General features: G+C 40.6%; 1 protein-coding gene across 2 annotated transcripts in view; it reads left to right on the plus strand.

Moving 5' to 3' along the window:
* The window catches only part of plpp3 (phospholipid phosphatase 3), a 28,168-nt gene extending 15,332 nt beyond the window's left edge, over positions 1-12,836 (plus strand). For both annotated transcript variants that reach the window (XM_086281590.1, XM_086281589.1), the window contains exons 3-7: positions 668-760; positions 1,375-1,562; positions 1,661-1,718; positions 5,205-5,381; positions 10,752-12,836. In XM_086281590.1, the coding sequence (XP_086137716.1) occupies positions 668-760; positions 1,375-1,562; positions 1,661-1,718; positions 5,205-5,381; positions 10,752-10,880 (645 nt within the window). In that variant the 3' untranslated portion in view covers positions 10,881-12,836. The remainder of the gene's footprint in view (positions 1-667; positions 761-1,374; positions 1,563-1,660; positions 1,719-5,204; positions 5,382-10,751) is intronic.
* Positions 12,837-13,811: the final 975 nt, after the last annotated feature.

A 13,811-nucleotide genomic window follows, 5' to 3' on the forward strand; every position in this document is an offset into this window, starting at 1 on the left:
GCAGGTAAATACTTTTTAAAGAAATTAATCAGAAGACTAAAGCCTTTTGTGGGAAGAAGAAGGAAAGAGCAACTGGTTTATTAGTCCAGGAACCCAGGTGGTACAGACTTATTGACATCTTTGTGCCTCAAGGCATGACTTGGCGCGCAAGCCCCTTCAGTATAGATGAGGTCTTTTCAATGGGCCTTACCTCTACTCAGCATTTCCTGGTTAGACTACCACAGGACTCACAATTAGCTCACTGGACTAAAGCTCCATAAAAAATTATATAGATACCTGTTTTCCTTTTTCATTGACGTTCACTTTCTTTTTTTATTCTTTACATCCGACGTGGAAGACCGGATCATATCATTGAACCTTTGCTCACATTCACATCATATTCAAACTGCCTGAGGGAAAGGCAGGCCATGCTCATCTTTTATGTTTGTTTATGTGTGACTTTGCACCATTTATTGTCCTGTCTTTCCTGTCTGTTACATCCTTCATAATCTCTCTGTTACTTCAACCTGGAATTGAGTTAGATTTCCTGCATGATAACTCAAAAGTTACAATTTTATTGCATGGTTTTATGTGTCTGAAACTAATGTAGTGCTGTTTGATTCGGCAACGTCTTAAAAAAATTGTAATGAGTGTTGTGTGCTGTATCTGAAAAAAATGTTCCTTTTAGATTGTGATTGGAGAATGCTACAGGATTCACCAGCTGCACCAAGGAACCAAGTCATTTGTGGGGAATCCCTACGTTGCAGCTCTCTACAAGCAGGTCAGCTCTGCATCTGACTGGCATCATACGTGTTCTAATAATTTCTTACATAGTAAAGCATTTTTTTAAACATCTCAATTTTATTGCCAAACCTAACATTGTATGTATGTAATTTTTATGTAAGGCACATAGTCGACTGTAAATTCTAATAACAGCTATTGAATGTTTTGAAGGAACTAAAACATTATCTCAAAAGTGGGATAGGAAACATGTTTTTTGCATCAACACCAAAAAATATTATAAACCTTCAGTGCAATATAACTGAAGTGATATGAGACCTTTCTGTGGTCTCTGGACCAGCCTCTTGAGGAAGTCAAAAACAGTACTGAGTGTAGTGAATTACTCAGAAGACATAATTAGTAACAGCTGTTAAAATCTGTTAGCGATACAACGTTTACATCAGCCACAAAATTTTTGGTCTTAGAATAGCATGCTACATTTTAAAAACTCATATCCTGTGTACGATAAATCTGCCAGCATTATTGTTTTAGGTACTTGTGCTGTGTAAGTGTAGAAGTCTTAAAACCATAGCAACAGTAATGGAGACAGTTCTTATCTAACAATCAGTTACAGTCATCTGCTTTATCTAATCACTGTTGTGTGTCATCTTGCAGATAGGTGTGTTTCTCTTTGGCTGCGCCATCAGCCAGTCATTCACAGACATTGCCAAGGTGTCTGTAGGTCGGATGAGACCCCACTTCTTAGATGTTTGCAGACCAAATTTCTCCACTATTAACTGTTCATTGGGGTACATCACCAACTATACCTGCACTGGGGAAGAGAGTGAAGTACAGGAAGCTAGGTTTGTGTAAACAACGATGCACACACAGTATGAACAGAATATAATATGTTTATTAATGTACTCCTTCAGAGTTTAAAAGTTACGGTTTCTCTCCACAGGAAATCCTTCTTCTCAGGACATGCCTCGTTTTCGTTATTCACCATGCTCTACCTGTGTGTAAGTAACCATCAAGCTCTGATATTCTAACATTCATGCAGGCACACATATGCTGACAATCAGAGAAACAATGATTTGCACATAGATGGAGTTATGGAAACAAGGCTGGGCTCTGATTAGGGGATTTACTGCTTGAAGAAAGAGAAAAACATTGTTCTTATCCACTGCTCCACCTCCTCTTCTTCATCTCCTCACTCATTTTTATACTCTTTTTTTAATTCCTTGGGGAGAAGGATGGATGCACTCCACCTGTTTTCTTCAAAACAGTTGCATGCATACTTCCTGTTCTCACTCATCCCTTTCCACATCTTTCTCTCAGTCCACCTGTTGTGGGTGTCTGGTAGGGTTTAGCACCCCAGAGGCATTTCAAGCTACACAAACACACAAACACACATCCCAATCATCTCCCTTTCTTCCTTTGTTTACAGACCACAAATTTTAATCTCCCTTGTATGCTACAGGGATTTAAGAATAGAGTCAGTGTTTTGGATTTGGCTGGCCTGGTTACCAGGTGGTCTTGGTTCTCAGAGTGAAGACACTTGAATATCCCATGTATTATAGTGGATTGCAGTGCAGTGCAGTGAGAGGTTGCTGTGGGTATTTCCCAGCCTCTGGGTGAACCTACAGCTGCACTCTGGTCAGACGAAGGAAAAGAACTGCATAAAACGCAGGGGGAAAGTAGCAAGGGAATGGAGATGTGCTGCATCCAGACCACACAGTGACACACTAGTCAAAGACCAATGTTCCAGCTGTGGTAAACTCAGGACTGCCAGCATCAGTCCAAATATGAATGGAGTTGAAAAGAGGCAGAACAGCTTGTAGTTGATGTTTTTGAATACAAAACCGTCCTGAAACAAAGACCACAAAGTAGGCCCACGCAGTGGTAAAAGGAAACTGCTGCTTTTCCACTCAAAGAAGTCCCCTCTTGAAGTCTGCCTAAATATGCATTCTTGTAGACGTCACTAAGAGCCAAACTCTAAATTAAAACCAAAGGAATATGAAGAATATAGAAGTTTGACAGTTGAGGACACGTGGTAGCTAATAAGAATTAATGTCAGGGATTAATACTCAATACTTAAAACAATTAAATGAATAGAATATAAATAGAAGATGGAACAGTTTCATATGCAAATGTTGCTTTTTGCACAACCGTTCTAGTGAAAATAGGTTATCAAGGCTGCCTTTTTCCTCATCAAAGCCTCTAGTGGCATACATATTTCTTTTCTTTGGTGCTTTCGCTCACTCATCGCTTTCCACTTTGAAAGTGTCATTTCCACATTGGGGCTGCCACCTCGTCCTCTTTCTCACAACCTCAATTCATCTGCTAATTGGCATTTAGTGAAGTTGAAGCACTTAATTTCCTGACAAGCATGCCTCAGTGCTGCATCTCTGACTGATGTGGTTTGAGCTGTGCCTTAACAGCATCATAGGCTTCAGAGACAGCACACCCATAACTGGCGCAGACCACATGGCATGCTGTTCAGCAACACCACAGCCACAGAAAACAAGCATATGCGTGCATTTGTGTGTGCCACTGAACTATCTTTTGTTTTGGCTAATGCACACTCAACATCTGCGTATTCTCAGAATGAGAAAACGAAGTGTTTGCGTGAGTTAGTTGTGACTATACGATATCTCACTGTTTCTGGGCCAGAATGCATGTTGGTGGTTAAATAAAAGACAATATTTGTATTCAAGTTAAAAATGGCTCTAACCACAGCTGTGTTAATGTGCCACAACATGGTGTGAACCAAAAGAAAAGAGGAGAATGGGGCACGCATGTAAAGCGAGACCTTGCTTTCTAATTCTTTCTCACTTTGTTGTGTTTGTTCATGTTTTTTTTTAATTTAACATTCACTCTGAATTGGTGCAAGAGGGACAAGGCGAGAAGATCTTACTGGATTCCTTTAGAAACCACCAGACTTTGTGTCGCTTTTGGCTCCATCTGTCATGGGAATTTATTCCTTTTGTTGTGTTTTGTTGGTATTTTCCTCATATCTAACTAGTCAAGACAAATTCTGGGAACAAGACTCGGTTAAAAAGGCAGAGGTCATGTTGGATTTAAAGAGGAGACACTGAACTTTATTTTAGATGATCATGAATGCTCTCACATGCTTTGTGTGACTTAGTGTGTTGAACCAGGCTTGGACTGGCTTATTTGGGTTACCTCAGTGTGTTCGAATTAGATATGGGCACACTGACTGGTAGGTTGTAATATCTCATGTTTTGACTAAGTTCAAGTTTTCATTATTGTTCCCACATCCTTCATTAAAACTTTGTTAAACTGAAAAGGTTCACAGGCTGTGCAAAGTTGTTTTTTTTTTTAGCTAGGTTTCATTCATAGGTGCATTACGTCAGTCAAAAGCTCTTATCAGTAGTTCTAACTCACTACCTGACAACCATTGTATAGGAAGCCTGAAGTCTAAACATCCCTGCCAGCGAGGAGGAGAACAAGAACAGAAGGGATGGGAGGGATCGTTTCCTCAGCTATCGTAAGGATAAGAACAATGATAGGGTGTCGTAGAGGAAATGTGAGAGAGCTTTATGTCCACACCTACCAGGGCTAGTGGTTGGGGGTTGCAGGCCGGCACTGTCTGCAGGAATTGTTAGACTGACTGATTATAGGACACAAGTATGGAGGTCTAGGCTGGGTAGACCTTGGCTGAGGCTCGCCCTCCCAGGCCCTCTGTCTCTGGTTGTGAGAGACAGGAAGTCAGGGGTATGAGTGGTGGAGAAACACAGGATGTCTGAGGAACCTGGGCTGACCTCACCGCTGTGCATGTTAAGTGGATAAAAAAAGAGCAAGAGCGTGTATGACTTTGCTCTTGTGTAAGTGACTGAAAGTGGCCTTGGATTTAGTTTTTCCTGTTTTGGTTCTCCCCTGTCTTCATCATGACCCAGAAAATGGGCTGCAGGCGGAGTGTAAGGGGGTGCATCCGTTTTGTCTTCTGTTTGCACTATAAGAGGGTAAAGAGTTCATCCCAAGTGTTGAAGCATGCATGGCATGGTATGTATATATATATGCGTGTGTGTGTGTGTGTGTGTGTGTGTGTGTGTATTTGTGTGTGTGTGTGTTCAGTGGCATACTGTGGTTGTATTGTTTTTACAGCTGGGATCTTGAACCATGAATCAGTCATGTCCGGGTCTCATGCAGTCAAGTGTGTGTGTTTCAGAAGACAGTATGTATTTCTCTACGGATCTGGCAAGCGCCTGCCCACTTTGGGTCAGTCTAGACCTCTCAGACAGTAATAATATACACACACAGACACCACAGGTGCAGGGTTATAAAGGCAGCGTTTAGTGTCTTTTATGAAAACTAGTCAGGTGTGTGTGAGGGTTTATTACTGCCTTCTGATAATTTAGGTTATATGTTTTACACCAAATACACAGAACATTTTCTGTTTGTCGAAGGGAATTTATGTCAGAGCATGTGCACAGTTTTGCATATTAAATTTGGTTCTTCTCTTCTCTCCTCCTTGCTTCCAGTTCTACATACAGTCCAGGTTTACATGGCGTGGCGCTCGTCTCCTCCGCCCATTGCTCCAGTTCACTTTGCTGATGATGGCTTTCTACACTGGCCTATCACGCGTGTCCGACCACAAGCACCACCCGACCGATGTCCTGGCAGGATTTGTGCAGGGAGCCCTGGTGGCCTACTGCATAGTGAGTTCACACAACACCACACAATACATTCAAACGATTTGAGACATACGAGAAATGCAACATAATTAGAAACAGGGAGAGTGTCTGACATTTACACCTTTTCTATTACTGATCATTGTGGATCCTACAACCAAAGCAGTCTTCAAATAAAGTTTGCCTCAACTTATCTTCCTTATTCCACTTTTTCTTCTCTCTGCTTTTGGTAAAAGGAGAAACGGAGCAGGCAATGAAGTGAGGACAATCTGATTCCCTTTAATGAATAACACATTGCTTGGAGCCAAGCCCTAGTTAAGAAGTGTGTTCGTGAGTGTGTGTGTTGGAGTGAATCTTTGCCTCTTGGTGGGATTCCATACTCTACAGCCATTCTTGCTACTTTAGTGACATATTGTCACAGGAGTTGCCAGATGATTTTCATAACCCTCGTCATTGCACTAAGCTAGATGGAGCCAAGGAAAATGGAATTTGGGTCAAGAAGAAAAAAAAAAGGGGGGGGGGGTGTGTAAAAAGAAAAAGAGAGAGAGGGGAGGGGAGAGAGGATTAGCCTTTGAAACAGGAATGAGGCTGTTAATTATTTGGGTTTTTTATTTGGTGGCTCTGGTTCTATCAGCACAGCAGGACTCAGCTAAACTCTGCTGCCTGTGGCAAAAATACAGACGTGAACACACACGCGCACGCACACACTTACCTTTCGACAGGATCCAAATCATCAAAGTGGAAAGTTAGGTTCATAAGATTGAGCAAGACCTCAGTAGTGGCGCCTAGCAGACCTTGGCAGAGCTAAAATGTACAAAGACACTCACACAAACACACACAGAGAATAACACACAGTCCTTCAATACCTGGATTAGAATTCATGAGCAGAAACCAGCAAGTAAAACAATAACTGTAATGGCCTGGCGAAACCAGTTCTCCTCCAGCTGGGAGCAGCCTTCTGACGACATCAGCCTTGACAAGTAAAGAAATTATGTTTTTTAGAAATATACGCATTGAACTCTGAATTGGCAAATTTGGGGGAGGAGTGAAGGGAGGAAAGTGACTAGAGAAGAGCCTTGTCTGACATCTTGGCTTGGGATGAGCATGGGTTTAATCCAACTCAACTATCCCACAAACTTTCTGCTTTTGCATGAAGAGAGACAGCTTAATCCAGACGTACAGACACATTATTCATGTCCATATACTTACAACACATATAATGTACACACACACACACACATGCGCACACAGTCAAACCCCTGCCGATTAAGGCAGTGAGGTTACTTTTACAATCCGTGACGCCTCTTCTGATTTGCCAGGTTTTAGTAGAAACACACATCTGTGAGTACTTTACTTCAGCGCTTTCTGCCTCTCAGTAAGCAGTGGAGCAGAAAGCGCCTGATAGGAGATGAGTGGAGGCAGGACAGAGAAGATGTAAAGCCTGTGTGGCTTTCAGATGCCAGCAGAAAGTTTTAAGATCTTTAGATTCTAAGTAAGAAACTACACAAGTTTAATCATTTTTTGTAAATGTAAAATGAAGAATAATCATGATGAAGAAGGTAAAAGAATTTAGGAGTTTCATGGTATGCAGTCCATTAATCCAGTCTGAACCTTTCAACATGAAAATGTGATTTTCCAGTCACTTCATGATACGCAAAGGTCTGACTTGATGAAGTGAAGAAAAAATGAGACGAATTAGTGGATTTTCTTGCTAGTCTGTTATACTGTTATACTGTGAAACAGCATCTTCCTTTCCAAATAAATTTAGCTGACTCACTGCAAAGATGTGTGTTGTGCCGGGACGTTATTGTTATGGGCTACAGTTAATTCTTTCATCGCTGTGCACCCCCACTGATTGCCGGTAAATGAACAATTCAAATGTTTATGGACACATTCAGATGTAGTGATGTGTTATACTGTGGCTTTGTAGACTTTACTTTGTGCTTTACTGTAAGTAAAGTGCTGCTTTAAACCCTGTTGTCTGTGCACACAGATAAAGTCTCTGAGTTAAATACACCCATAGTTTTTAAAAATACCACAACAGGAAGTATTACTGTCTCACCTGGTACTTACTATAAGACACAGTGACCCAGTTTTCAATATGAATTGTAATAAAGGTCAAGGTGACTGAATCCAACAAGAACCAGCTGTGATGAGGAAGGAAGAAGGGGGCAGCGTTTATTTGTTTTTCTAAGTTCGTTGTCATTTGCGAAAAGGCGTCAGGTCAGGCATAAAACTCCCCCCGAAAAAACAAACCAAGGCGCTCAGAGAGCGAAGCAGTCTTTGTGTGGTCCCGATGAACTCATATAGAAACAGGAAGTAAACAGATATAACCTAAATGTAAATTTGGAATTCTATTTGTGCCACCAGATAGCCTACACTGTAATTTTTATCTGTTCAGGGACATTTACAGTAAGATACGTGCTTGAAGTGTGAGACGATGCCATTGACTGATAACATTCTTAGAATTATGCAGTTGTATAATAGCTGTAGCTGCTCCTCCGAACTCTTCTGGTGTAAATGGAAAATGTGTGGTTATAATATAATTAAAGTTGATTTCATGTGCATGCAAACTAATAAAAAACATTTTATATATGTCAGGTTCTTCTAAGTAATAGAAGACACTGACTTAGCTAACTTCCTGTGTGACTCTGCTTTTAACTGTGTGTAAAGATATGCGATTAAAAGTACAAAAGTTTTTTTTTATGCAGTTGTCACGAAAAAACACCAAACTGCTGTGTATGCACTATACAGCACAATGGGGCTAGATGCTTTAGGTGCATTAGTGTATATTATGCAAAGGAAGTGGTGTGGTCATGATAAGCCTTCCAACAGGGTAGGTCAAGGTCAAGTGTGATTGGTCTTGAATCATGTAGCAACAGGGCCTGATGTAGCTGGCCATGAGAAATCCCCATGATAAGTATGGAAAGTTTCCCATATCTCTGAGTCACCTCAGCTGTATGGCCGCATATCCATTAACACTCTATGAGTCATAGCATTTATAATATGGCATTTAAGACACAGTGCCCAAACCAACTGTTGTATACACCAAGGGCCATTTAAAGTCCATGAAAGCACCCATCTGTTATGAAGGTGTCATTCTACATATCGCCCTTCTATCAAATGTCGCTAAGTGTCCTTATAGTCTGGAAATATCAAGCTTAAATAGCGGAGAATGGGACACTTTTTGTTTTATAAATAGATCAGTGACTGCATGTCAAGTATTTTGGGCAGAAAACCCAGATGAACACTAAACTGGCTACTGTTTGTCCCTTGAGACAATTTCCATATGACAGCATCATTTCCAATCCATGTAAAATCCCTGAGGGAAATATTCATTTTATTTCCTTGTACTGCTGGTTCCCAGTAAAGGTTCCCTTTTACATAGTTTAGTGTTGATGGGAGCTTCTCCCCCCTGGACTCCATCGCACAGGCCATTCACTCGGCCCGGACTGGCATCATGGAAGGAAAAGCTGCTGTACCTGCCAATTATGTGTGTGTGCTTTCATGTATTTGTGTGTGTTAGTCCACAGCTGAAGCCAGTTTTGCTCATGACTGACCTCTGCTCCGTGTAAGTGGAAACGGTAATCCACTGATACAGTGGGCTAGAGTTTCCATGGGCCCACTTCCTGTCCACTCTTGCCCCATTTTCCTGTTTGGCATATGATGTCATTGTGATCTTATGTAAAGCTTTTTTTCTTATTTTTTTTCTCCTTTCCTTTATTCACCACCAAATTAGTTTTTTGTTTTTTTGTTTTTTTTTAAATCCCTCCTATATTAGAGTGAGCAATACTAAGATCACTTCCTTCAGTCAGATTACTCAGTGTTGCCAGTCTGGGACTGAACATGGTGGAGGAAATGCAGAAGGGAGTTCCTTGTCACTAAAAAGTATCAAGATTACAGATGCTTTTTAACCACAAAGGGCATTCCTCATCCAACAAAAAAGAAAAAACCTGGGTTTAGGAGCAGATCATCTTCTAGCCGATGCCCACATTGCATTCTGCAGATACCCCTGACTTCTCATTGGGACATCAAGATATAATGCAAAATTCACTTTAACATTTCTCAAGAACATCCCGCCCATAAGAAAATACATGTGCATGTTAATATTCTTGTATCGAGCATAGATTGTATGTAGTCACTGGTTCGAGAACACCTCTTTTGAAGACTTGATTTCAAGAATGAAAGGATGTAGTTCTAAGGTGCATACATAGACTGTATGCGTGCACTGCACAGACATAGATACCTGCTAATTCATGCTAAGTTACATGCAAACTAAATACTAGAATTTCAGTCTCCAAAACTGGAGCCTTGAACTCAAATGAAAATAGAAAGCACCAGAATAACAAACACAGTCAAGAGGTTCAGTTTGGAGGCTTGAATTAGCTGTGATAAAGCTTAAAGACAGCTAGGGACCTGGATAGCACCCTACCTGTCACTCAAATGTCTCAGCACTAGTGGTACACAACTTTAGCACTTAAAATTTTTAAGCTAGTGGGTTATAAAAGCAATTTTTCCTTGTAAAGTTTTGAAAAGCTACAGGTACTTTTTTTGGTAAAAATCTGTCTTTTACCCTGTGGCTGGTTGTTTGACAGTAGCATGATGATGTGTGCGGGGATTGATATGCTTTATTTTTCTACTTGGGATGATGCCACTTGTCACAGAACTAGAACTAGAAGTAACCAGTCCCCACTGAAGCAATTGTTTATGACCAGAATAAACATTTATATTTATATCCAGCTTCCGGTCAGCATGTGATCAGAGTAGATGTAGGAATGAGCTGCTCGCGTGAATTTTAACAGCCTTTTCCTTAATTTCACCCCTCCAACTGCCACTTTAAAGTCGCCCATCTCCACATCTCCATGACTTTTCCCCTCTTAGCCTGTTTGTGTCCATGTCTTTAAACCTTCTATCAGGATAATATATTTATGGAGTGTCACAAAAGTGGAATAGTCAGCCAAACTAGAATAATTTGAACAGCTTTGTAATAAATACAGTCTACCAGCATCACACTTTTTCAGATATCTACAAGCCAGACCGTTTATTCATTCCCATATTTCAAGCTCAGGTCCTGTACCAGAATCTACACTTTTAGAAACTATTCTACAACTTAATCCGACCAATAGAGGGCTGACTTCTCTGCTGTACAATAAAATGTAATACTTCACACATATCTTGGAATCAGACATCCTTGAAATGCCTCTGTAAGACTGACTAAAGCATAGTCAAATCAAATGAGATAAGTTAAACACGGTATATGTAAATTAAAACAGTAACTTGGCTGTCCTTCACTGTGTGCCATTTGCATTAAACCAGCACTGCGAAACTTTTTTTTGCACACAATCCAATCTTTGTTTAGTTCTCTTTTCACATCTTATCTCACTTTGTGTCCACCAGGTGTTCTATGTGTCAGACCTGTTCAAGCCAAGGGTGAAGCCGGCCACACCCCCGCCCTCCCCGATTAAGAAGGAGCTGCTCCCTTCATCTGACATCATTGAGAGAAACAACCACCACAACATGGTGTGAGGGAGCCCACATCGTCTTGTGACTGAGGAGCCAATCGCAGCACTGCTCACCTCCCATCGGACAGTAGAATGTAGCGACAAGAGACAATTGCTGCTTGTTGAATGGCATCCTCCGCCCTTTTGCAGTGCCCCAGCTGGAGGCACTTTGTGGACTAGGGTATCAGATTTGAGATTTGCACTTCAGAGTCCACTCTCACTATCCAGACTTATTATTTACTATAACTACTAATCAGCATTTGAGCCCATCCTTTTGAGCACAAAAAAAAAAAAAGAATTGGAAGCTGAAAGACAAAATTAATTAAGAAGATGATAACTTGATAGACAGAGCTAAGGGTGGAAAAAAAGGCAAACCCCCTGCCTAGGGAGAGAGGGATTTCCAGTGAAGCTTCCTCCCCAAACTCTCTGTGGCCTTGGAACAGCAAAGGAAAACAACTTCCTTACCTAAGGGAAGGAAATTACTGCAATAATTAGCAGCGTAGAAATGATAACAATATAGAAAAATATAACTTATAGCACTGTTTTAACTCCATTGTCCATTATCACCACTTGCTGCCTGAGATGTCTGTCTGAAAAGATCTTGATCATGCTGACATAATGAGACAGAAATATTGACTCCGAGAAGCAAAACAAACCCAGGTTGGTAGTTTCATACTAGACTTCATATGTGGGGGAAACATAGTTTTCATAATAGAAACTCTGTATCTACAGTCCACTGTATGGATCACACACTGATCTTAGTAGGCCTTTATAACAGGCTACAGAGGAGTCCTTTTATTTCAAATCTTAGGCCCTGGAAAGTCAGGCCCTCTGACCTCATTGACCTCTGTCTCCAGATCAGCACATCAAGCTTTTTTTAGTGGATTTCAGAGTGGCCCAAGCCCGGGATGTTGCATTTTTGAGAGTTAGATGAAGTAAAGGGGGTTAAATTCTATGGAAGGATGGGGGCAGACCTCACAGCACCCGCCTGCCTGTACAAAAGGCGTGGCTGTGCCACCACTTCTTGGTGATGGGGCTATTCTCTGTAGCTTCCTAAACCAGAAGGTGATAGGTGGGTGGAATGAAAGGGTGTGGTCTGTTACCATGCACAGAGGGTGATTTACAGCAAAGCTGGCACATTATTTTGGGATGATTTGGGCTCTTTCCGCTGGCAGGGAGGGGCTCTCACCCACTCAATCACTCATTGGCAGTGGATGTCTGTCTCTCAAAGTGTGTGTGCGAGTGTTTGCATGTGCGTGTGCATTCTTATCTTGGTATGCTCGTGCTTGTTGTCAGTGTGATTGCGTGTGTTCGTTTGAATGTGCCCTGTGAAAAGGAGCCCCCTCTTGATAAACTGTGTCAAATGACAAGCGTGAATGTGTTCCACTGTATGTCTGAGAGCAGGTGAGTTATAAAAACTGTGGATCTAATATTTTTATTCTCTGCTAAGAAGCATCTTTAACCTTGTATGTTTATAGCCTGTCCTGTGTAATCACTAACAGTTGTACAGTACAGCATACAGAAGTCCTTTTTATTTACAGCCAACTCAGATATCCTCCAACAACACACTCCGCCATGTTGCACATCTTTCTCATTGTATAGTCCGTCCTATCATTTTACTCTCTCTTTTTTATAAATATATAAATAATGTATAGATCACTAAAATTAACCCTGTAAGATATTGTTTCTTAACATGTTTAGATATATCCACTATACAGACCTGTGTTCTTTACAAAATGCTGCTTAAAAGCATCGATTGACAGATTTTTGTATTTAGATAAATAAACTATTGTAGATTGTAATAGTTACATTTGTAATATGCTAAAAAATACACCCCCTACTTGTATTAAAATTCATAGTATTTTTGTATTGTCTTGTCCTCTTTTGTACAAAATAAATAGCAGTAATGGTGTTTTTTCTGCTATATGTACTTTGCTTTATTACATGTGCTTTTCAATAAAAAAAAAACAGCTCATATGAACACACTTTTGGAGTTTGGTATGTTTTCCCTGACAGATGGATTTGATGTTTTTTTTTTTTTTTAATTTGAAATTGGCAGTTCACAAGGCTTGCCATTTAGGATCTGCCCAGACTGAGTCATCTGGCCATCCTCAAGTTCTTACACCTGCCAATTTCTCCTGCATCCATCATAGGCAACTATGTGAGTCAGCTGTTCCATTATTTCCTGATGTATCCCAGAACTGGACATTCACTAGACTATAAACTAAAATTATGTAAAGATTTGGGTCACCATGTGCATTTCAGAGAGGCCAGCCATGAGAAAAGAAGCTGTTGAAGTGTTAATTTGTCAGTGAAAACACATTTAGAGGAAGACTCGTCTCAGGGGGTAGAACAGATTATCTACTAATCAGAAGATTGGTGGTTCGATCCCTGGCCCTCCACTCCATGTACTTAAGTGTACAAGATGCTGAACCCCAAATTACTTCCAAGACATCTATGGGAGTATGAGGCTTGTAGTAGTGGCTGCTTGGTTACAGTATAAAGGTGCTATATAAGTACAAGTCAGGAGCAATTCATGTAATATATAATAATAGTGAATGACACTGATAATGAGTAGTTTAACCAAGAATTAGTTTATTGATTTTGATATGAATTGCCTTAAACTGCAGTCCTGCTACATGAATTATAGCTGATCTCAATGCCAGCACACATAAGCTGATACCCATCTGTCCCTATAATTGGAAAATCTGATATTTAATTGCTTGAATTGCCTCACAATGCTGTGATTGCAGCCATCCCCCAACTCTCTGTGACTTCATAATGTCACTTTTATTTACTGCAAATAGTATTTCACCACCAATTTAGGTATTGCTCATCAATGCTGGTGCACAGTAAGACAGTGACTCACCTTTAAGGTTATACTCAGTATCTTCCATTGGCCCACTTTCTTTTGCCAATAACTCTGCATGAATGCAGGCACAACATAAAAATGCAC

This window comes from Aulonocara sp. 'chitande type north' Nkhata Bay, linkage group LG23 (assembly GCF_057382095.1).
Source record: "Aulonocara sp. 'chitande type north' Nkhata Bay isolate Kocher_YH1m ecotype deep benthic linkage group LG23, A_spYH_male_GT1.1, whole genome shotgun sequence".
NCBI lineage: Eukaryota > Metazoa > Chordata > Actinopteri > Cichliformes > Cichlidae > Aulonocara > Aulonocara sp. 'chitande type north' Nkhata Bay.